A 25997-nucleotide genomic window follows, 5' to 3' on the forward strand; every position below is an offset into this window, starting at 1 on the left:
TGAAAGTTTCTCATCTTTTAAACAACCATAAGTCGAAAATAACGATTGAAACTACTAATTTGACGATATATATTTTATTCATGAAACTAACTTTTTAAGGGCCTTTGAAAAAATATTAGTGTATTTATAATCAAAAGAAGTGGACTAATACCCACCATGATCAAAAGAAATAAAAAAAATGTATTTCTCTGTAATTGAAAGGTACACCTGAGTTAAATAGACACAACAGTTTCACAAATGTCAAATACAATATAATACAATACAATATAGTTAAAAGAGGCACCTGAAATCTTTGAGGGCCTGAAACCTTCCCATAGAGTTGACTATAACTATACGTACCTAAATTAACCAAATTAGATAATGACATGAGTGTCGAATGAATTTTTTTAGAGCCGTTTCTGTCGTCATAAAATATGTATTTACATTGATTCAATAAATGTATAAATTGATGAAATTAAACATTGACAAAGGAATTTACATTAATATTTGTTTTACAAGTAAAATGAAGTTGGAGATGGATTCTCATTCTAAATTGAAATGAATGAATATATACAGTTATAATATTCAAATTCTTTGATAAATATAACTGAAGATAATTATTATTTATTACAAACGTACTTACATATTCAAATGACATTGTATCACACTAGAAAAATACGCTTAAAAATTCGTTGAAAAAACTTATAAGTCACTTTTTATGGTTCTCATACTTGGCTTGATACATTGGAGGTATGAATTCACAGACCTAGATAAACAACTTTGAGAATTCGAGTCCTTTGGATAACTACGTAATGCAGCCTGTTTCGTTCTCTATGGGCAAGAAAGAAGGTTTATGAAGAGACGAAGATCATCGTTCTATTGCAATTTCAGATTGCTCCAACTGTACTGAGCTTCACAACCACAGACAACCACTTCTTCTTCTGACACATCCTCGATCATAACGAAGTGGAAATCGCTAGTCTTGCATTGTATTTTGGAAATGCTTTTTCCATCGATCCAGGAATATTGCCCAATATGAATAGTCCATCATGTCCAATGATATTATAATTAATAACGGGAAATTAGCACGGATTAGAACTCCTTCCATTGGAAACACTATCGTGTTTGTTTACTTTTCTTTTCTCTTATTATATATTATATTGGTGATAGATATTATATCAGTTTAAAAAGAATCTTGCCATTTAGAGACTTTTCCTTTCTTTTTTATCTTGCCATTTTTTCCGATACCATTTTTTCCCTTGCCATTTTTTCCTAAAATCATAGGAATAACAAGTTGTATCTCGTTAAAACCCCAAACTCTGAATGTAAGTCCTTATTCAAAAATAAGGACTTATTTTTCTCTATTAATTTGTATTGATAAAAGTATTTTTAGCATTTTAATTGATATTTGCAAGTGCAAAATGAATTAAATATTTTTTTACAAAATATACAAAATTTAAAATACGTAATTAGTATAAATTCAGAGGGTTTTATTTTCGTTGTTTTATTTTAACCAGTTCAATGACTACATGACAAATTCATCAATTAGAAGGAGACTAAATTTTATGGGAGAAGTTTTTAATAATAACAGCTTTTTACATTTAGTGAAGGATTGGAAAAGAGAGAAATTTTGACAAAAATAGATTTTAATCAGAGGACATTTGGCCAGAGAGATAGTTTTTTTTTCGTGGAAGGAACGAAGAATATAACTGTTCGATTATTATTTATTGAAGAAAATGATTAGAAGCACTGTTTACAGTGGATTGAGGGAAAGATTAAACGAGTATAATTAGAATCCAATGCAATAGATGTGTTGTTGAGGGCCCATCCAGAATGTCCGTTTAATAAGAAAATTAAATCCACAATTATCTTCAAAAAAAAAAAAATGTTATTAAAAAAGAAAAAGTTTTTCATTTTTAGCCACTAAAACATCAAATGTCATTTACCCAGTTGTCATTTTCGAAAATTGTTTAAATTTAAATTTATAGGCTGGACCTTTATAGTCAATAAAATCATCGATTTAGCTGAAAATGACTACCGTTCATGATTTCTCTTCTTTTTTAAGTACCTAAACAGGAATGGGGTATCTGTAAAGAACGCTGTTTTAGATATTCATTTTTTTTTATTGCTCTCCAAATCCAAATCCAATATTTACTTTATCCAGAGGAAAATTAAGTTTACTTCGAGAATACTTTTTGAACCGTTTGGGTCCTGATGATATCATGAATTGCTCTATAAACAACTTTGCAACCTACAATAAATCGAACTGACAAAGTTAATTAAGGGGCGTCCGCAGGGGGATTTTCCCAAATTAAGGATTGTTTTTTTTTTAATAACTAAATTTTTTAATTTTTTTTTTTAATTTTTTTTTTTTTAATAACTAAATTTTTTAATTTTTTTTTTTTTAAATTTTAATTGTTCGATATTATTCAAAAATACTCCAAAAACCACTAAGTCCCCTTATCCCTCCAAAAAAAAAATATATATATAATTCTGCGGATGCTTCTGGAATTCCGTTAAGTGAAGAAACAATTATATACGTCACGAAGAAAAATGATAAAATGACGTCATTTAGATACCTTAAAGTTGCCATTTTGATTGGATTTTTTTTTTCAACCAAACTGAATTTGTGCAAAATTGATCAGATTAATGTCTTTGGTAATTAATCTATTATCTAAAAAAAGCAGTCATACGTTGAAATTTTTTAAATTTTTGGATTTAAAAAAATATATAAGTAGAGAAGTAAATTGAGTTTTATAAGTTTTATATTAACTTTCAGTGATTTTGGCCTTTATTGTCGAAACATTCGTGTTTAAAATTCTCAAAAATCTGATTAGATACTAATAATCAATTTGTAATCAGCACCGCGCCAAATACTACTTGAGTTGTTATCTGGACAAACATCATGGTCCAAGAAAATCTTTCATAGGACAAAATCAATTGTGAAAAAAGTTCCTGACTCCAAGACAAAGATTCCAAATAGGACAATCCCCTGGGCCCCCCTCCCCTCCCAAGATAAGAGATATAAAGAAATACATTTATAGTTTATTAGTCAAAATGTTTTAATCAAAAGTTCCCAATCAATAAATATATATTCTAGACTTTTGTTTGCTTGCTTCATTTTCCAATAAATGTATTAAATTTTTAATTTGTTAATTTCATATTACGGCACTGTTAGTTAGGAAGTACATAACATAAATAATAATTATAAGTATAAAAATCCAAAGTTATACCGGTTGTTCCATTGATATCGGAACACTTACTAATTAATGAAGTTTTAAGGATATAAATTAATTCATATTCTGATATATTAAAGAATAAACCATGTATTACAAAAATTTAAAAAAAACCTAAGCTCTCTAGCTTACGTACAAGTCGAGACAATGACACTTGAACGTGATTCACTCATTCCATGCAGCTAGGTGTCTCCAGGATCACCGTCTACGCCGTCAGCAAGTTGGAATCGTTGGATAGGAAAAAGGCCCCTATCAAAAAGAGCAAACTGTATCCGTATGGGTTAAAGACTACAGCCCAGGATAATTCCCTCAAGTCCATTAGGACCCAAGCAAGATATCTTGGATTTTTACACCAGACTGTTCAAAGACATATAAAAAAGTGGTTGGAAAGACCCTTGTGAGTGTAGAGACGCCACTTTTGACACCATCCATAAAAGAAACCCGTCTCCTCCGTTGCAAGACTCTTTTAAACTATTTTGTGAAGCTTTTGGCCCCCCCTACCAGCCCGATCCCAACCCCATCGATTACAACTTGTAGGTGCATGTCTCCGTTATCCAAAATACCGAACCCCTCAACGCCACAGTCTACCAGCACTGGGACAGTATGACAGAGAACTACATCTGCAGTGGGTAACAGGCCTTCCGATGCGGCCTTTAAGCCATCATTGCGGCTAAGGTTGAATACATTAATTATTAAGAGAGATCAGACCTATTATAGAATGTACCATATGCCCGAGCTCTATTGAGTACACTTGCTACATCTATTTATAGTAATAGTTTTGTTGAAATTTATATATTTATTAATCAATTATATCTTGTTGAAGTTTTAAATTCAAGATGATCCGATTTTAATGGACCACTCGGTACTTTACATGAGATTCTGTACTAGTTAAAAACTTTTCCCCAAGTTTCAGAGTTAAAAAATTAAAATGGAATATTTTATATGTAGGGTGTGACAAATTAACTTTCTTTTTTAAAACACATGGTCGTGGCAATCCGGCTGTAGAAGAAGTAGAATAATGAGAGTGGTTTCATTCAAGAGGTGACATTCTAAAGCTTTCATGGAAATGCAGTCAGTGGCTGTCATGGGTTGCAGTAGTAAGAAACGGTCCTTTTCAGTCGAAAATAATTATTGCCAAAAAATGGTTTGACAGAATATTTATAAAACTAAACTAATTGTGGTCAAGCTCTGGAGTTTTTATTAATGCATTTTTTTTAAAACAGTTAATTGCTTCCGTTTCCAATATACAATAAACTATTTTTTTGAATTCAATTCATTTAAACAATTTGAAATGTGCAAAATTATTTGAACGCAAATAACTCCACGGATAATGATACTGGAGAGATAAATTCACACTTTCAAATTTGGCATCCTTTAAGAACTTTAAACTACTCCAGTTTGTCTAAATCAAGTCCTTGAGCCGGATTTATTTCAGCAAACCCCACAATTTTTAGAACTTTTCAAAATGGCCAATAAATCATTATCTAACAAACTAATCATCGACAACTATCAATAAGAAATCGTTACCAATGTTGAAGCATAAAAACACTAAAGAAGAGAGCGAGGCATTTATTGGAAAGAAATTATCAGAGTCTCAGATAAAGTTTGGAATAATAGTAAGCTATGGGAGGTGTCTTTTAGTCAAAAAAGGTATTGTTAAATTCCATATGAAGGTAGTTGGAGGGACCGAGAATTAGCAAAGTATTTGTGACAGCTGCGATGAGGGAACTCCAGGAGAACGCCTCCGATGATTCGATTTTGACTTGGCACAGACAAAGATACGATTATAGAATGATATTCTTCCTATTGCATGACCTAGTTTCATAAAAGAAGAAAATGTTATTATAGTTCTTATATAATATTCTAATTATGGACGCGTATAAAATCTATAAATTAGATATTTGACACTTTGGTTCACTATTGCTTCCGTTGGTGTTTTGATTTTTAGATTACTATTGAGATCCATTGTTTATGTGTCTTTTTTTAACATACTAAACAAATTTGTTGATAGTTGTTCTTTTTTGCAGATATTTTTTGCAATAGGTAAAGCTGGTATTTAAAAAAAAGAAGACACTAAATTGGTTTTTTGTTACCTTGTAACATTGAACATATCCCTGATGAAAAAAAAATAACTATAAATATAAATTTGTAAAGTCATTTTAATATCATGTTGAATAAAAATATATTGACATAAAAAAAAAGATATATTGCCAATTAATTTATGTAATTATTTGTATACAAAATAACTATTTCTTTTAAAACTTTAAATGAAAAGATATTTAAAGAGAAATAAAAAAGATATTGCCGATTTCTATAAACAAATTATTCTTATTGATTTTTTGGGTATATTGTAGACTGCAATTAAATTATTGAAAATTGACCCTCACAATAAAAAAATGGAGTGGAACAACAATGGACAATCCTCTCGAGAGGATTTTGTCTCAAAAAACAGTGTTTTTTTGCATCATATAAAAATTGAAAAAAAAAAAAAAAAAAAGTACTACTAAGGTAAGAATTGTAAAAAATATTATATAAAACACATTTTTTATTTTCCGTATCTGTTATCAGTTTAGTTGAATTCTTGAGGAGGTAACATAGAAGTATATCTTGAACTGGGAGTAAAATTGAGGATCAACATTTGAATTTTTTCCGTCTATGCTTGACTAAAAACGGAGAAAGTCTTAAACTCATTTTCTTCTTATCGTAATTGCATGCAGCTAATTTAATGAAATGTCATGAATTCTAAACTACTCTCCTTTTAAATATTCTTTAAATTTACATGGTTATCATGTTAATTTCCGGTTTTTTTCATGATACCGTAGGTCTTATTTTATACAAATCTAACTATACTACAAGAGCTTAAAAATGATCAGATCATGGATATAGTGAGGATCCAAAACTTGTATTATCATCACTAAATTACAAAAAACGCTATTTATATAGAATCAATAAAGCAGAAACGAAATCAATTTGTGAAATGTTTAAATACTAAATTTAGCGATATTTTTTATTCAATATATCTTCACGAGGACCTTAACACGCCGGCAAACAGATTGACAGTTCTAATCGATAACGGCCTTCTCTATGGTGTACCCCCTCTCATAATGGCAGCTCGGAGAGAATCCAAATTTGGATGAGAGGTACAATAGACTTTATTCTCCAAAACTTCTCAAATTTAAATGCCTAAGGGGTTTAGCCCAGGGTTGGAGGAAGGCCACAAGGAGTCAGACCAGAAGTAAGCCATATTGTTACCGCATAAGTTTTGGTTCTTGTTGTCTATATGGGGATGTTACGCACTTTTAGATGCTGTAAGCATTATGTTTGGAGGTGTCAGCGACCTCTGCAGCTTACTTAACACTGTCTCTGTGACGGAAGAGGTTGCACACGCGTTGCCTTTTTTGTAATTCTGTTGCAGCTGTCGTTTGGCTGTGCAATGCCACCTCATAATGATAAATAAAGGACATAACATTGTAATTAAATGCTACTTCAATTTTGCGGTCCTCACCCTTTATATGGAGATGGGTCTGTTTGATACCTTGGGGTTTTTTAACCTCTAGGTTTTTGGCTCTGCAGGGGGATTTTGTCCGCCGAGGATTTTGTCCGTGTACATTTAGAATGATATATTATATATGGAACAAAAAGTGTTTGTTTTTTTAAATTGTGCTATTTGTTTTTTAAGCCCCACAACAATAATCGACCCGAAAATCTACATACATAAATATGGAACCCAGAATATGTGTTTATACACAATTTAGAAAGGTGGAGGGGGGGAGGGGGTAGTAGTTTTGATTTTATTGTTTTTATTTGTTATTATTATAAAAAAATGAATGTTTTGTGAAAGGAAAAAAAAAAAAAAAAAGGAAGAAAATCTTCTCTTATTTTTTTTCGTGTAAGAAGAAAATTGACTTCGAAAACAATAAAAACTAGGTCCATAGGAAGAAAAAGACATTCTCCCTATAACATTCAGTAGCTATCCACCTTCCTTCTTTAACATGAGGGTAATAACTTCTTCTTCTGGAGAGGAAGGCTCACGTAGACCTTCTTTCAATAAACAAAATCGTTTCACTAAAAATCCACGACTTCAACGAAAGATTCGAAAGTACAGCTCCATATCATCCTCCTCTACTTCGTCAGAGAGATTCAACAATATATCATCTTATGGAAAATCCATGTTAGAACAATTTTTAGTTCTTAATCCCCCTTCTGAATCAGTGGTTATTAATCTTTTTTGATGTAGCTCCATGACTCAATTTCAGAATCTCAATAGAGCCATTTATGACCGATTTACTTTTTTTTAAATTCATATTTTTGTCTGTAATATAATTGACAGTTTTTTTTTTAGAAAAACAAATGTTACGAACTCTTTTGACAAAAAAAGACAACCCCAGTTCCCAAACCGGTTGTGAATCACTCTTCCAAATTATTATGTCTAATTCAATTTTATTTCAATTTTCAGACTCGGAAGCTCCGATTCCTTAGTGAAGAGTTCGAGTAATGGAGGGGTTAAATCCGACTATTCTGGCGATGATAATGAAGGGGATAATATCAACGTCGTCGTGAGAGTTCGTCCTCTAAATATCAAGGAGCATAAACAAAATGATACCAATATTATTCACTTCCCTGGTGATGGAGGGGTTTGGGTAAGTTTCTTTTATTTAGTTAGGAATTTATCAATTATCGTTTCTATGTTAATCAGCCGATAGGTAATATGATTAATTTTCATATGCTCCTTGTATACAAAATATGACAATTATTGGTTTAAAAAAACAACAAGGCCGGTATTGGAAGGAGGCATTGGAGTCATTTTCCGGGTCCTGCAATTCATTATACAAAAATAAGACCTTCAAATGTTTAATAAATTAATATTTTTTTTTCTAAAAAACCTAAAACAAAAAAACTCGAGGATTCAAAAATTATTTTCTCTGAAATAAAGATTACTCGTACTTTATCTCTGTCCCAAGTACTACTCACAGTAAAACCAGGTCATGTAGCAACCTAATGATATACATATGATTCCTAGAACGAATACAAAAAGGTTGATAACCCCTCCTCTAAATACTATTATGATCATTATAGCGAAAATTTTGAAGACCTATATCAATACCGGCCAATCATTTTTTCATTTATTTTCAGTTGCTAATTATTTAATAATTATAATGTTTAGAGATGTGAAAAAGATCCAAATCCCAGGCGAGCGTAAATTTTACAAAAACAATATATATTTATAACTTGTTAACCTGGGAGATTGTTCTGAAAGAATGTTCTGATTAATTATTCCTTCCTCTATTTTGAAAACACAAACGCGTTGACAGGCAAGGATGAGCAGCAGGCCGGGCAGATATGACGTCTCATATTTTTTATTACATTCCCTTAGGCGTGGTTTTTACGCTCACCGGGATTTATATATTTTTTTACATCTCTATATAAAAAGTATATACTCAAGTTTTGAGATTTTTTGATCCACCTACTCAAAAAATATTCAACACTTCTTCTCCAGTTCCCTCTTGGAACACATTTCTTAAAGCCCATTTCCTTATAAATTGCTTACACCATGGCGTGTGTTTTCAATTTTAAAACTCATTCCCTCCCTAACTTGCGTGCGTACTTTGTATATCGCCTTTGATCATTCATGCGTCTATATCTGTGACAGATTATGTAATAAAAAAAAATATATTTAGAATTTCTAGAACAGCTGAAAAGCTGTTTTAGCCCCCTATGTTGTATAATATCCTTAGGAATATAGATGCTGTCATTACTAGTGTTGTGTCGGTCCTTACATAGGACCGATGCCCTCGTTGGAGTCCGATGTCATGCCTATTTTCGCCTATCCGTATTGGGCCCTAGGAAGGAGTTAAGAGCAACCATCACTTTAATTAAAAAGATCTTTTTTATTTATAAAATATACTTCTTTCTATATTTAACTTGATGTTCCTTTATCTTTATAAATGATACTTTTTCAATTTTTATATGGAATAAAGAACAATTATTTTTTGAGGCTCCTATATTTGCTCGACGTCACAAGCCTTTGTGGCACACCGTGGGACGTTCCTACATTTTGAGTACAGTATAACTTCAGAAATTATCATGTTATTACTTTTCAAAAAGGGTGTTTGGAAGGAAAGGGGATATGTCCTTGCCCTCTTCAGGCCCTGATGACACTGGCTATATTTCACCAATGTCTTGTTGGTAACATGTACGTACAGTGTTCATGATATGTTTTAGGTCACTTTTAATCAGATAAAACCTTTTTATGGTGGTGTAACAACCTTTTTATTAAATGAAAGAACAACGTTTTATAATTAATCTAAATCTAGATCGTCACTATAAATGACCGCCCTCAGCAGAATCTCAGCAGTCTTTATAGTTTCCACTTTGAGCAGATTCTATAGAATTGTATAGAAATCAACAATTAGCGTCCGGTTCTTGTTCGCTATTGGTTTCTTAAACCTCTGGATGGTGTCGTAGTTGAGAGAGCTTTTGTTTCATTGAAGACCCTGAGGGTATCAACAATGTACCATTAACCTTTTTCTGCTTGTCAGAGATCAATAATAATGATTTGACACTTTTCATTATGTAAATTTATAACTCCATTTATAATAAATTTATTTATAAAACAAAAACAAACCAAAAGTGATCCGACTTTCATATGAGAGCAGAATCAAAGCGCGGGAAGTTCAAATGTATAGAGTAGTAGTAATAATTAAAAATGTAGCTGCCTTAAAACATATGACAGACTCTGTACATCAGTTACCCCGTGGCTTACAGAAGTGTGTAAGATAATATACATAGTTTTGCTTTAACAAGGTTAATATTACTGTTTCTTGAACCACAATTGCTATGAGAGGTCCTGCATTCAACCCTACAGATAATAATAATTAATACTACGTAATTTATAAACAAATTAATGGTTAACTAAATAGGTTTTTTGTCAATAATCAAACACTTACATACTTATATACTTTAAAAGAAAATATTATTTTAAGAAGAAGGCGTTTCTATATAAGCATAGTCTGCACTTAGGTAAACACCACAGGAAAAAAAAAGAAGGGATTCAAATGTATATAATGCAAAAAAAGAACAATCAAACCTCTATGTATGTAAGTACTGCTCATTTTCGAGATACTATTTCAGTTCCCCATTTCTGCTGAAGACAATCAAAACTTTTTAGATCATTTTTGGCGAGGTACAGGGTTTTATATAGGTAAAACCAGTTCTAAAGATTCATTTAAAATGTGTATTCAGTATCTACTTTTAAAGCTGAGTTTGATGTTTTCCAGGCCCTCATCAGAACAAGTGTGTCGATAAACAATTTTTAAACCACCTGTTTTTGAAGATAGGGAAGACTTCAGAGTTTCCTGCCAATATTGATTCCCGCTAGTAGTTATCAATTCAATTCAACTATTATAAGCGTGTCACTGCACTAGGGAAATTTATAATTGTTACAAAATAAGAAACGTGGTTTAAGAGGTCCCCTCACTAAGCGCTCGTTTTTTTTTGTTTCCCTTGACTGACCGCTTAATAAAAGTTTGACTGTAACTATGTATGGACACAATAACAGAGGATATACTACCAATGGGCCCATCAAAAGCTTATACACTAATTTACAGAATTTAAACCATTAAGAATAAGTTGAGTAATTGAAATTTTCATCTTTACATAGAAATTAATGGTAACCATTTCAAACTTTTGTGCCAATAAGCTCAAAAACTAATTTCAACGTTGCTCTTTCAACATGGAATTAGTATCTAATAGGAAAACGAAGTAATATTTTAATATATTGCAATTTCTTTGTTATTTCGACTATGAATAGGTTAATTCATATATTAAATATTTAATCGACTTCATTATAGATTATGTTTGGCTAAGGAAGGCACCTCGTAATTAAAACCAAATTTAGCGAAGAAGGCATAAAAAGAAAATCTGTGGCCAAGAGATAAGATCATATTTTACGCCCAGTAAATTGTTTGGTATTTTAAGTGTTACTTTGAACAAAAAAGAGGGATCTTTATTGTCGAAATTGAGTTTTTTTAAGCCAATACTAGCGCTTCAAATATGATGATGCCATGAGTCAAAAAAATTTCATTATTTATGTTTTAACTTTTGGTTTATGAGTAAATAATTCTATGTACACCTTATATTTAATTGTATTTCATGCTTATAAGTTGATTTACTGTTTATCAAATAATATAACAAAGTTTAATAATTTCAAGTTGAATTGATAGTTACAAGGAAGGAACATTATTGTTGAATAAACAGGGACACCCCAAACCATTGAACATGTATTAATATTATGTTAGCATCACATTTCGAACTAGTGCCGTTCCGTATATATGGTACTGTAGTGGTACAGTAGACCACTAAACCATCAAATAAAGTACTAAACTTAAGTGGTATTTGAACGAGTAAACTATTACGTCTTAAAAATTTGTACCCGATGACATAATCCCTCCAAGGTCCGCTAACTCCTTCCAAGCTGAACTTCTACTCCTACCCTCTACTCATTACGCGTAGAACGTACATAATATGTACAAACATTTAAAAATATTTGACCTCAATGGTCCAATTTTCTTCTTAAATCCATATTTTTTCATAATAGAGAAGAAATAGAGCCATTCAAATGTATAGTTAATCCGTTGTATGTTTGCTTTAGCTCAATTTTTTTCTTATAAAATATAGTTTTCTTCAGCCAATTGTTATGACTAGGGCTGTAAAAAATATGGCCTACCTACCTGTATGTTTTAACAATAATGTTACTAATATATCTTACAAATTAATTAAAAAAAAAGAATTTTATTTTTTGGGGTAGCGTTAAGGGCCCCATCAATTCAAAGTGTATATAGGTTGCTTGTATAGGGGGAACAAGCGTGAAGAGCTGATTGGTTACTACTATATATCTACTACAGTAAGAATGGTAGAAGTCAATGAAGAAGCCTTAATTAGCTAGGATGAATAAAATTTGTATTTGGAATTAGAAATAGCTAATTTTGGCTACACTTACTTTTTGGGTGTAATCTTGTTATAATTTCATTATAATGAGAGCTTTAAGCTTAAAGGTGATTTTAAAGTTTTCAGATCTATAGCATAAATAAATTTGAATTCTAAAGAGATTACCTAAAATAAAGTATTGAAGCCTAAGTTATTAAGAAACTGAGAGTCAACGTTGCTACCCTAACAGAATTGAAGAATAGCTTGGAGGAGAGCAGCTTATCTTTCCTGACGTTGTATTATATCAGCTGTCATCAGCAGTGAGAGGAAGGAAATAAATACAAATTCTACTCTGAATCTTGGAAGGACATAAACAAGACCTATTTCTATGTGGATCCTCCATTCTACTCCGAGTCCAAGAGGGACTTATACTTATCAGGCCGTGCAAAAGTTTTGAGACCATTCTTATAACTTGGCAAATACTTTTACAGGGAGCCCGTAGTCTACTCTTATTGTTTAACATTAATTTCAAAACGTTAGGGTTTATTATCATGTCGCAAGAACAACAGTGGGGAATGATTGCAATTTTGGTTGCGGTCAAATTGTGCCTAAAGCAGGTATTGTGGCTAAATACAGCTCAAATGCAACCGTGTCAACGAGTCCCTGGATAAGACTAAGGATCTCGGAGAAGTTTCCAAGAGTTGTTGTCCAAGCAAATTGACTTCTGAAGTTGTCGTCAAAGCCTTTAAAGAGCATCCGGATCTCTTCATGAAGGAGATAAGCACATATGCTAATATCTCAAGGTCTACCGTGCCAAGGTACATCAAAGAGGTTGGTGGTGTCTCTCAAAATGCCCAAAAAGTACTACTCCTGAATGTAGAGATAGTGAAAAAGGCAAAATATCGGTTCAGTGCCTGTTTTTTTTAAAGTGAACTCTAGTTCTCCCCCCTAATCAGCAGATAGGAATCCCCTGGATTAAAGTATCTACTGGCAAATAAAGTCTCAGGGAATCCGACACTCAAATATTGAGGCCTTAAAAGACTCTATAAATGAGGAATGGACTGCCATGTCAGAGGCTTACATCATAAGCACCTACAACAAATTCTGCAAATTCATATTTAAGATAAATTATCCTTAATATTGTTTATACAAATTATATTTTAAAATTGGTTGGGATATTCAATGTATGTAAACGTATACTTCATTGTCTCACTCCTTTAGATTGTTAGTGAGCTTAAGACCAATTAACATTTTATTATCTTTGTATATATTATATCAAACCTCCAGGTTCGTTCGTACACACGGTTTACCATGTGTTACGTTCATGTAACTACAATAGGTAACATGTATCATTCTTCATGAATAATAAATTATTCTATATGTACACATATGAAAATAAACGTGTAATATTATTAAAAGTCATTAAGTTGTGCAAGCAGCAGGCGTCGTCATGGTTTCTCCCTCTTGTCTTTTTCTTATTACTTTTATTATTATTATTATTTAGTAACCAAGACTATTGACATAATAGTCTTGATAAATATAAAACCAAAACTAGGACCAACAGCGAACCCAATAATTATTTTCATAAATAGTTTTAAGTATGTAGCACTTAGTAGGAATTTTTTTTATTATATAGATCGAGCATATAAAGTCGTGCACTACAATTTAAACACACTTTGACCTCTTCCAGATCCTCCTCAAATGGATTTTGACAAATATTTTGGTTTTATTTAATAGTAGGGATGGTAATAGATTATTAACTTTGCAACATGACTTACATTGGCCTCCATTCTTTGATAATGTCAGTAGAGGGTACCTTTTAAGCCAGTTGCTTGAGTGCGGCATTGAGGGACTTCACACTACTGTGTCAAGTGGCCCAGCCGTATCTCTCCAACTCTCCATACACATAGATGTCCTAAGTGTTCAGTTCAAGGAGGGTCAGCCCTCTGTTGAAGGTAGAAGTCGCCTTCTTCACCAGAGATCGTACTGGACTGATATTGCTAGAGGTTTCAGGCTGTTTTTTTAAATGCTCCTTTAATTGGTCAGATAAAGTTGCACTGATGAAATAAGGCTAAATATTATAGTATTCTCCAGCTTCTTAACAACCCTTCAAACATTGTTTTTGGTGTAGCCAATGAGTTTAGAGATGATTTTATTTTCATGCCCTGTTTGGAATAATTCGACAACCCTCTTTGTACTAAGCCACTCCATCTCGACAACAGACTCAAAATGAAAACAAACGGAATATTTTTATTAAGTCCCATAAGGTTGTGTATGAACAAGAAAAACTCCACCGTGATGTGCTCATGGAGAATCTGGACGAGATCAAAGTTTGTTCCAAATTCGAGAACTCTAGTCTGTATATTTTTTTTCGAATCAGATAATTGAATCTCAGATTCGATTAGATCCCGGTTATCATTACCTACAAGTAATTTGTAGCTTTACAGCCTTAATTAACTAATTTACTGACGATTAGGTTATTGATTTTTGTTTAGAAAAAACACAGTTGTAATTAGAAAAGAAAAACAGTTGGTACTTGTGTTTTTTTTTTACTTATCCATTTATTCTTCATTAGATCTTTGTGGTTTTAACATGTGTGTCTGAAGTTTGCATTATCACCTATCTTTGGTGTAAATTATTCAAAAGGCATATTAATTTCAATATGCTTATAATATTTTTCCAGCAATAATACTATTTTTAATGTAGAAGGTTATCCTCTATAAAGCTATAATTCATCTCCCCTCCCCCAACAGGCAGCTGATGTTATCAAGGATCTTCAATAAGGAATGCCTTAAGTATTTATCCCACCTTTTTTTCGTGCTCTACAAAAGTCATATCCCTAGTTACTACTAAATTTTGTGTCTTTGTATCATATATATATTGGATCGCCAATGATTTCACCTCCAAAACTTTTTAGCTAGAATAAACTCGTAATTAAAAATTATAGCGATAAAATCGTAATCAGATGTTTTCTCAAATTTTGGGCTCCCACTATGTATACCAAATAAAAGTTTTACCTAAAACTCTTAAAATGTAGCAACTATCAAAAATCCTTCATGGTTGAAAAATATTCTCTAGGGGAAAGGTCCAATGAATTCGCTGATTTACATATATCAATTTAATCCGTATACATAGTTATTACCATGTAACATATTTTTATAGGTTGATGAACAAAAAAGGGACAAAATCAAACCCTATACCTTCAATGTGGTATTTGAGCCAGAGGCCACACAAGAGGACATTCTGGATCATTCAGGGATCAAGAAACTTATCGATATGGCAGTAGATGGGTTTAGCACGACTGTGTTTTGTTATGGACAGACAGGAAGTGGGAAAACACATACTCTGACCGGACCCCCAGACTTGGTAACTTGATTTATATTTTACACCTTTGAAAAAGTGATAGGTTCGGCGTTTTTTTACTCTAATATTCAATTTTCTTTTGTGTTCTGTGGGAGGATTTAACTTTGATATTACTATTTGATGTTTAGTGTTTGTGTTTTGTGAATGGCACGGGGTGGATTTCTTTTATACCATTTTAATTTTCCACAGATTCACAGTTTTTTTTGTCCTTTTTTAAAAACACGTATTGATGAACAGGGTCCTTCCACGTCAAATCACCCAAAGGGGTTCACAGCAACAACTCAGAATTCCAATGAACAAAGTATTTCTAAAAATATTTGAATGGAAAATGGTATCATTTTCAACTTGTTTTGATATAACTCGTTTAAGACCATAACCTTATATTATGACCTTAAACCTAAAATTGTACTTCACGTATCAAATGTTATTTTAGTTAAATTAATTCATCTTTTAGGCCTGAGTCTCGTGTACAATATAAGGAAATTATTTTACATATTATATTGTAGATGGTATTCAGATCTACAAAATGAGTTCAAATTCATAAAGATGATATTTGATCCTCGTGATCAAAGGTCATACTATAATGCTCCGAAAACGAGGTAATATAAATATAAGGTCAGAATTTAACTTTTTAACATATTTTTACTTGATATAAATATTTTTTCTGTTGAAATTGAAGTACAAATTTAGGTGATATGACAGGTATGAATTTGTTATAAAACACAGTTTTGTTAAAATGGTAACAATAAAGGGGTTTTAGGTAAAAGTTAGTGTTGAGTATCGGTCTGAAACTGATTTTCATTTTTGGTACGGTCTAGTGATCGAATTTACACAGAAATTTAGAGCGTGGACGTAGACCGAAACTCAAACTATTGAGCAAAACTAAAGAAAAAAAAAGACATTCATGGAGTATTTTGATGCGAAACCTCTGTTTTTTTTCTTTTACCGGTTAATCAAAATGATAGGAACCGGAATTGAGTTTTCTCTTCCTCTAAATACCGAGATTCATCACTCATTTAATATTTATGTCTGGACAGAAATTCAAGGCCTAAAAAATTATATCGAAATATCTTTTTTCTAATGTTATTATAACAAGATTCAGGGGCGTTTGCAGGATTAGATTCGATTTTTTTTCAAATATTGTCTCTGTTGCATACATAATTTGCCCGAAAGACCTGTATTAAAATTTACCCTTATGTTCTCATAATTTTTATCTCTTGACGAAAAAAAATTCTTTTAAAAAATAAAAACTACTCTTTGAGTTGAGGGGGGGATTGCTACATGCCCTCCAGCATACCCCTTCCCAACCTGCAAACGCTCAATCATTCCTGAAAATTTACTAGGATAGATGACGTCATTGAGAATCCAAATACAGGAATACTACTAGAGAGTACCATTGAAAACCCTCAATACAGCGTTGATAAATTAGGAATCAATGGAAAAGCAAATTTATAGTGACTAAATTTGTACTTTTTATGTATTACAATTACTAAAACAGTGATTTTTAATGACGTCACTATGAAGAAAGAGAGATACTTCATAAATCTGCTGTGTTTGCCTTACAATTTTTTTGTTGTGCCTAACCTTGTTTTAATATCATTGATTTTTTTGTGTCAAATTTATTTTCTTAAAATAATTTCGTGGTACCATGACGAGTTTTTTTTTTTTTTGTGGACCGAAGTTGGGCCTAAGTAATTTTAAGTTATAACAGTGCCCTACTGGTATAGAGTTTTCTGACCGAAACATACCATTCGTAAAAATCTACACTAATACTAAATGTAATTAACCCCTGAGGTGTTCGATTGAAGAACTGACTTAATTTTTGGACGATTTGATAAGGAATGACCCTTTTATAAAAACTTCAAAATTTCTAGATCACCCTAAGGTGTTTTTTGCCTCATCTCTTTAACTTTCACTTTTGTTAATTTTTTTATAACTCACTTTACTCTCTCCCTCTCTGTGTGTGTTGTTTTCTTTTAGGAAAAACTTTTTACCGGATCCCATCACAATGAGCGTCTTCATCCTCGAGATTATCACGCGGTAAGTTACAAAGCATCATTTTTTTTTTACTCAAATTATTTTACATAAATTATGAAGACAACGATCATGGGGTTCTTCGTTCAAACTTTTAACTTAAACAGTGCGCTCGAAGGACTGTATCCCTTCCCCTAATGACGGAATTTTTGTACTGGATTTGGAAAAAATTCGCCCGGAATAAAAATATTTGATGAGAAAACCGGAGTAAAAATATTTTCGAAGGATTGATTTTTTATCAAAATTATGCAGCGTAGCTAAAAATTAAAAAAAATAAAAATATATATATATATTCTACGTACACCCCTGAAAAACCCTTTTAAATTGACGTGTAAATGTTAAATACCCCCGTATACAGCCCAGCTGTTAGACTATTCAATATTTAATAGTAGGGATTCGTAAACAACTTAAGAAAATATACAATAATTATTTGAGTTTAACAAGTCAATTTTCTGAACAGGCAAATTTAAAAAAAGTATATATGGACGTAGTTGATGTTTTGGTCAAGAGCACTTAACCTGAGACGATGGCCGGAGTTACGGTCACATTACAAGGTGAAGGTGTTAAAGTTGGCCTTGATCAATAAATAGAAAAATGGGTCCTTTGATAGCGGAGGGAGTGTCAGGGGCGTCCATAGCCCCTGTAATGAATAATTTTAGGATCCCAAAAATTAGAAAATGAGGAAATTAAATTAAAAAAGTAATAAAATTGAACTTGTTTAAAACAAAAATCGAAATGGTTTGTTTCTTTAAATACAGATTAAAAATAACTTATCTTTTTGACAAGGTTTAAAATCAGTGCTTATGAACCTCAAAATATAATCTGTAGCAGGTGCCTGATCAAAAGAAGATCTAAAATTTATTGTCTAATATTAAAAAATACAAGGTCTGGGATTCGACCAACAAAGATATATATTTTTAAAAAAAAATAGACTAGGTATTGTAAATATGTTTTGTAAGGGAGTGAAAATTAACACAATATGACCTCCCCTTGTTAACGTCGTGCACATCAACACTGTTCAAGACTACGAAGGGGTGTCCACAGGGGGTGAGCTGAAGGAGTTTTTGGTTTTTCCCCGAAAATTTAATTTTTGAAATTTTTATTCAAAAAATATACTATTTAAAATTTTACTTTTGAATTATTTTTTCAAAAAAATTAATTTTCTATGATAACTATGGATGTTTCAAGTTTTTCTCGCAAAATTTAAGTTTTAATTTTTTTTTTCAAAAAATTAATTTTTTATGTTTAACTGTAAATTTTAGAAATTATGTTTCTAGAATTTTATCTTTGAATTTTTTTTTCTACAGGTGTAGTTCTTTGAATATAAATTTCTAAAAATAAACATTTAAAATTTACTTTTAATTGTTTTTTAAAAAATTTAATTTTTCAATTTTTTTTCCAAAAAATCCAAAAACCAGCCCCCTCTCCAAAAATAAATCCTGTGGTCTCCCCTTTTTTGTTTAGACCAAGTGCTTATTGCAACATTTTCAAGACGATGTAGTATTCTTTATATTCGAATTCAAATATTTTGCGTCCACTGAAGAAGAAATCTGCTTAATCCGGGCTGGTTAAGAATGTTAATGTATCTAACATGAATTTTATTAATTAGTAGCGGTAGTTTTAAGGTTTGGTTTAATAAAAATCCTACATGTTACTATCCGTTTTTCATGAGCACACTTAAACGTAGCTACTCAATACTTAAAAGATATCGCCTCAAGAATAAAATAATAATAAGAGCAGCTTGAAAACTATTTAAAGTATGATTTGATGAGCAAAGGAGTACTTTAGTTTGTTACTAACCCTCATTTAAATGTACATTCCTTTTTATATAATGTACTTCCATTTTTCTTTTCTTTTTTTTAATATTTGTTGACATAAACACTAATATGATTTTATTCATTTTTAAATACTGTTTTTATACACTCTATACATATAATAATAGAAACCCGTAAGCGAAGTTTCATGCCAAAAATAAAAAAACAAAGAGCCTGAGAATGTGTTTCATTGAGTAAGGGATAAATTAAATTATTGCTACGCAAAAGGGACATAAATAATGGTGATATATTTTTTAGAGTAGTTAATTCACATTTACATGAATATTAATATCAGGGGTGTCTGCAGGGGGGGGGGGAGCCTTTAAGTCCTTCCCCATTTAAAAATTTGCCCCTGAATTTGCAAGTCATGTTTCTAGGATACTTATCCCGTGGACAACTATTCCCCTTCCAAAATCACTATCACCTATTGGAACGGAACGCTAAAATCTCATTTTTAGAATTCAGAAACAAAAAAACAAATCCGTTCCGTTCATTGAATGCACGTTTAAACGTTCCGTTTAATCGAGTTACTTTTGATCTTGTTCTTAACAACGAGACCAAGACTTTGAGTAGTTAATACCGGTACAAAATATACAGAAATTGTTTGCAAGACAAAGATCAAGAGTTGCATCCTTGGGGGACACTTTCGATAAAAATGCCACGGGACATCGTTTCCTATGATGATTAGTCTGTAGAGTTGATACTTATATTATGTACATTAGAGTAATGCCTTTTGTACAATCTCATACTCCTAAATAACTGTTGAATTTTCCAGACTATAAAATTTGAATAACATATGATTATATAAGTAATTTAGCATAAAATAGTTTGGAATTAATATTACCTACTAGTTTTAATATGAAAAAAAGTTTTGTACATACATAATTATTTTAATAGAAACATTGAAGTAATGTAAATATTAATAAAATAAATATCAAACTCCTGATACCCATCAAGAATCCAAAGTAGTTGTAATGTACGAGGGGGGTCTGAAAAGTTTCCTACCTCAACGTAAAGATGGCAGTATTCGTTAATATAAACGAGTCTAATTTATCTGGCATTTGTTGAGAGTTACTCACCAAAGTTTTAGCCATTTTGGACGATTTACTTATAACTTTATACACTTGTCCCAGCAAAGTTAGAGACAGGACAGACTACAGAGATGGGAGCATCACTGGGAGAAGTGTATAGAATTACATGAGACTGTGTCAAAAAACAAAACAAAAAAACACTCTGATTTTTTCTTCCGAAAAACAATAACATCAACTCACTCAAACATACGGTGCATCAAAAATAACTGCAACATAGATGTGAGTAACTTTTATTTATAAGTAACACGGTTGATATTCCGGACCTCGAGCTGTCTTCCGTGCCAACACAATTAACAAACGGGCTGTAACGCACCACCAAGTCCAAATATGTTTATTTGGACGCAATTTAACCCATAGGCCGGAATATCCACTGAGATCATAGTGTAAGACGTTTATGATGATATTACATGAATTGCCGGTGAGGTCCAACATGTTTGTTAGTCGTGTTGGCAAGCAAAACAGCCCGTGGGTGGTGGTATCTACCGGTGCTATGGTGTATACCGTCTCTGATGAGATTACAAGAATTGGCGGTAGGTTCCAACCCGTTGTTTAGTTTTGCTGGCACGCAAGACAACCCTTGGACCGGGGTTTCGACCGGCCCAATAGAGGATGGCGTCCCTGATTCTAATACATGAATTGACGAAGGGTACGGACTCTAAATCAAGCGCTGTGGACATGTTGCAAATGCCCATGTAACCAGCATCAATTTGTGTCTCTGGATAGGGGTTTTGAAGATTATCTGAAATTTATTATTTCAATGATTTTGTACATTAATCATCTTTTTATGTTGTTATGCCTATTAACGGTCCTGTTCAGTTATTTGGCCCATTAATGGTCTATGTAGTTCAGTTATTCTGCACATTGTCTATATATATATATATTTTTTTTTTTGTATACTAACGCATTTCTTATTTTAACTGCAACGTATATACAGATCCCGCCAATATTTTATTAATATATTCATATCAGTGACTTTTAAAACTACTTGTGCGTGTTATTTTTTCAAAAAATATTTTAATCAAATAAAGATAATTTGCGTCATTTATATGTTCCAACTTATTGATTAGCAGTACTTAAAAAACAAAAATCCTTACTCTTTTCCTTATACACTGTACCAATATAGGTATGTTAGATAACACGCTATTTATACTGTCTACATAAATCAACGATTAGTCCTTCAGCTTCCCACCATCTTATGTACTTTTGGATAACATTATCATTGGATAAAATAAATATCTCTATTGCAATGATAATAACTGACTGATATTCATATTTGCTCTAGTAGATTAAAGTGCAATATTTTATGTAGAACATTACATTGTTTTGTTTCTTGATTGAAAAAATATCGAATGTTCTACTTCCAACTGCTGTTCTAAAATATAGAAAAAGTGGGACGAAGCTAATCGATTAAACATTTGTATAAGTTAATAAAAAATGTATTGTGAAACTCCCTGTACTTATACATATATATGTAGAGAAAAAATCATTCATACGTGTATCAGTGACTCAAAAATGAGTTGGATAAATATTAAGTAATTAATTATGACACAAATCAACATTATTTCAACTTAAACTGATTTCTTTTACAACAAGAAACTTATACTAATATGAGTACCCGGCATTTAGGGGTTTCCCCAGAATTATTATGTATTATTTATTATTATTATTTTTTTTGAAAAAATCCTATTCACAAAATTTGTTTTGTAAAAAAAATTTAATTTCAAATATAACATTTTTTGGAAAAAAATTTAAAAAGCCCTTAGTAAATCACAAAATATAAAATTTTTTGAAAAAAAATTCTAAAAAAAAATTTTAAATATTAATTTTTGGAAAAAAATTTAAAAAGTCCATATACATTTAGAGAAAATAAATTTTTTGGGAATAAATTTCAAAAAAATTATATTTTTTGGAAAAAATATACTAAAATTTGATTTTTTTGGTAATGAATTTCAAAAAATTTATATTTTTTGGAAAAAATATACTAAAATTTGATTTTTTTTGTGAATGAATTTCAAAAGTTTGATATTTTTGGAAATGAATTTCAAAAATTTGATTTTTTTGGAAATAAATTTCAAAAATTTGATTTTTTTGGAAATAAATTAAAAAAATTCGATTCTTTTGAGTTTACAAAAATTTTTAGGAAAATTATACAAAAATTTGATTTTTTTGGAAAAAAATATAAAAAAATCCATTGCAATTAATGTAAGTATTTTTTTTTTGAAATAAAATTGAAAAACTATATTAAATACCGAACTAAAAAAAAAAAAAATCAAATTTTAAATTTTCTAGTAAAATGCAAATATTCGTTTTTTTACAGCCCCTTCAACGTTCCCCCTGCGGACACCCCTGTTATTTCTAGGAGTTTGTAGTCTCAAGTGTGGCACTTTTAATAAAACCCCTAATAGCTTCGACCAATGGCGGGTATTCCCGCTAGAATAAATAATAAAACAATAATTAATGTCTATGGATTAGCTTAAATACAGTGCTAAGATCAAAAATCCCTAAATTGTCCAAATTTTAACGGATTTCCTTGAAAATTGGCTTTAATTGTAAACATATATGAATGTTGTGAAAGAGCTTATTTGATGTATCCGCCTCCAACATCAATAAAAGCATGGATGTAGGCCCGGAAATCGGGGCAGGCGTTAACGAAGTAGTTCATTGGCTAATTGGTCATTAAATCCTTGATTGAGGAAATATGAAAGTCCTCGATGGGATGACCTGTTCAATTCATTTTAGGTTCAAGGTAGCCACTGACCAAATAATCCATCCGATAATGAAACGACGTAACTCAATCGACAACACACTCGGGAAAACATCTTCTTTAACTCACTGTGTGTATGTTCGGGCCCCGGTCGTTCCTAGAGAAGGAAATTTACTTCATATTTTTACTTCAAAGAAGATTCCTAGATCAAATGGAGTAAATGTTTACATTGACTTAGTCAGTCCAACTCTATCTGACAAATAAAAGGAATATTTAAAAAGAATTCCATCATATTAAGATCTGGACTCCACGAACAGGCCATATTTCTTTCCTATTGAAGTCTAGCAATGCTTAATTAGACACTTAAGCAACTTGTCTGATACATGACAAGGTGCTGAATCTTTACAGTACGGATGGGTCACATTTGAGACCTCCCTGATTTGAAATCCCTGTATTGTTGTGAACAAAATCATTGTCACGACGAATGCGGTGACGAATTTTATTTATATCTGGAGGAACTCTCGCCATAATTTCCAAAACTTCATAAAAGTTTGTTAATACAACAACGTTTCTGCCTGCCAAAAAAAGAAAAAAGAAAAAAAGACGTCATCAGACACCATAACATATAATATCCAGGGCATGCAATTTAATTATTTAAATTCTACACTGGTCTGAGACTGTGTTTTGTATATTTATTAAGCTATCAATACTTAAAGTGAGTCTAAAAAATGTTGCTCTCTGTAGACAATAAAAACAATCATTTTGTGTTATATACCGAGTGATCCATTAAAATATGAACACTTTGAATTTGTCTGGGCTCTCTTAATAATTAATATAGCCACTTTTAGCGACAATGATGACTTCCAGGCGGCGGTGGAATGCCTGGCACCCCCTGCAGATGTAGTTCTCTGTCATATCGTCCCAGTGCTGTATGACAGTGGTTTTGAGATTCTCGGTGTTTGGATGACAGACACTGTAGACCGTCCTCTCAACATGCACCCAAAATGTTTAAGCGAGGGGGTTGGCATAAGGGCTATAGGGGGGCAAAAGTGTAAAAAAAAAAAAAGGATTCAAAATAACTCAAAAGAGTCTTGCAATGAGGAAGATGTGTTTCTTTCATTCCTGGTGTCAAAAGTTCAAACTTGTTTTGTTTTGTAACAAATTGATTATGCTTTAATATTTCGAAATATAAATTAATTTTAATCTCTCAAACTTCAAGGAGTATTGAACTAGTGAGGGTTCATATTTTAATGGACCATCCGGTAGATAAATTTTAATTTTTATGTATCTCAAAGTAAAATCAATCCAAAACAAACCATCTTAATACAAGGCACAACATCTCTTGACGAGTAATTTAAAAGAATGGCTCAACTTATTCTATGTAATCTGACCCTCCTTTACGTTAACCAAATCCGAACGAAAGTACTTCTGAGTATTAATGCACGGATAACTTGCGGCTTGAATCGGGCTTGGTATCTGTAACCTTCAATTACAGCCAAAATCAGCTTGTTCATCACTCAGTAGTGAATTTTATTTGTCGCATTTAATGTTATATTCCTTACTAAAGAAAATTGTTATCACCATTCCATGGCCCACAATTCCCATACAATAGGCTAGAGACTAGAAAAAATCCATCCTTTCTCAACCTTCTATGCATCACATTGCATTTTGCATTTTTTACAATCATGGAAATTAGATTATCTTCTCTTTTTTTCCGGAAAAGATTGACATTGAACGTTATGATTGGAGACTGAGAGGTGTTCCCTCATCCATGTCGCCTCCAGGTGCATTACGTTACGTCACGCTAAAGAAAGAATTTAGAGTTTCATCTAGAAACATTATGGACAATTTCCTGAATAAACTTCTAACTTTTGATCATATATATTGTATTAGTATGTATTCGATAAGTATTATGGGATTTTTTAAATCAAGTAAAATTTCGTAGGTTACAGAATTCAAGTGATGTAGGCTCCGTAACCTCAAGAAACCCATTCCACTCATCATTACTTTCCTTGGATGTTAAGCCCCTGTAACATTAAAATGGAAATTTTAGCACTATAACATTTTTAACACAACACAAACAAAGAAAGTGGACCAAAAATTGGATAAATGCAAGATATTATAAAAATATTTGTGTCACTGGGGTGTATAAAGCAAAAAAGAGCTAATAAATCATCCTTTCGCCAAACTATACCATATGTTTAATCCAATTATTTCCTCTTTTATACCCCTAGTTTCGTGCACGAAATATGGATCCAAATCACAAGGACCATGGTCTTGTTTTCCGATCCTTTCTCTATCTCTATCAGCAACTGGATGCCAAATCCGAGTCTGCAAACTTTCGAGTCAAAGCATCATATCTTGAAATCTACAACGAAAAGGTCATTGACTTACTCAATCCCGGAACAAAGCGCTCTAACTTAGCTGTACGATGGAATAAGAAAAGCCGTGCACACGTTGTGGATAATCTCTTTTCCATAGAGTGTGATGAATTGGAGGATTTGCTTGCTGTTCTGGAAGAGGGTAAGTGGCGGAGAGTTGCATCTCTTTGTAGTAACAGAGAGTATCTTCCATTTTTTTTAAATTATAATATGTGACCCGTAAACACAAGCTAGAATGATTGTTCTCAAACTTTGTAATCTTTAACGATGTATCGTCAATTTCTATCAACAAATCATTCTCAATGTGTTTTTAGAGGCATCTAAAATTGCTCTTGAAGTAGCCAAAATTGTTCACTGTAATAAAAGAATTATAAATTGATCTATTTTATTTGAAAGGCCATAACTCCTTTCAATCAAATAAAGGTTAGACACTATACCTTAAATTATTGGGTATCTCAAGTTTTCCAGAA

General features: G+C 31.9%; 1 protein-coding gene across 4 annotated transcripts in view; it reads left to right on the plus strand.

Moving 5' to 3' along the window:
- Positions 1-25997, plus strand: part of LOC121116166 (kinesin-like protein KIF3A) — a 73134-nt gene that overhangs the window by 23185 nt on the left and 23952 nt on the right. Inside the window, exons 1-5 of one of the 4 annotated variants that reach the window (XM_040710401.2) lie at positions 7141-7386; positions 7672-7855; positions 15303-15506; positions 17484-17543; positions 25381-25669. In XM_040710401.2, the coding sequence (XP_040566335.1) occupies positions 7208-7386; positions 7672-7855; positions 15303-15506; positions 17484-17543; positions 25381-25669 (916 nt within the window). In that variant the 5' untranslated portion in view covers positions 7141-7207. Of the gene's footprint in view, positions 1-7140; positions 7387-7671; positions 7856-15302; positions 15507-17483; positions 17544-25380; positions 25670-25997 lie in introns of those variants that run through there. The other 3 variants (XM_071888024.1, XM_040710402.2, XM_071888025.1) reach the window with 3 other exon arrangements.

The sequence above is a fragment of the Lepeophtheirus salmonis genome, chromosome 4 (assembly GCF_016086655.4).
Source record: "Lepeophtheirus salmonis chromosome 4, UVic_Lsal_1.4, whole genome shotgun sequence".
Lineage (NCBI taxonomy): Eukaryota > Metazoa > Arthropoda > Copepoda > Siphonostomatoida > Caligidae > Lepeophtheirus > Lepeophtheirus salmonis.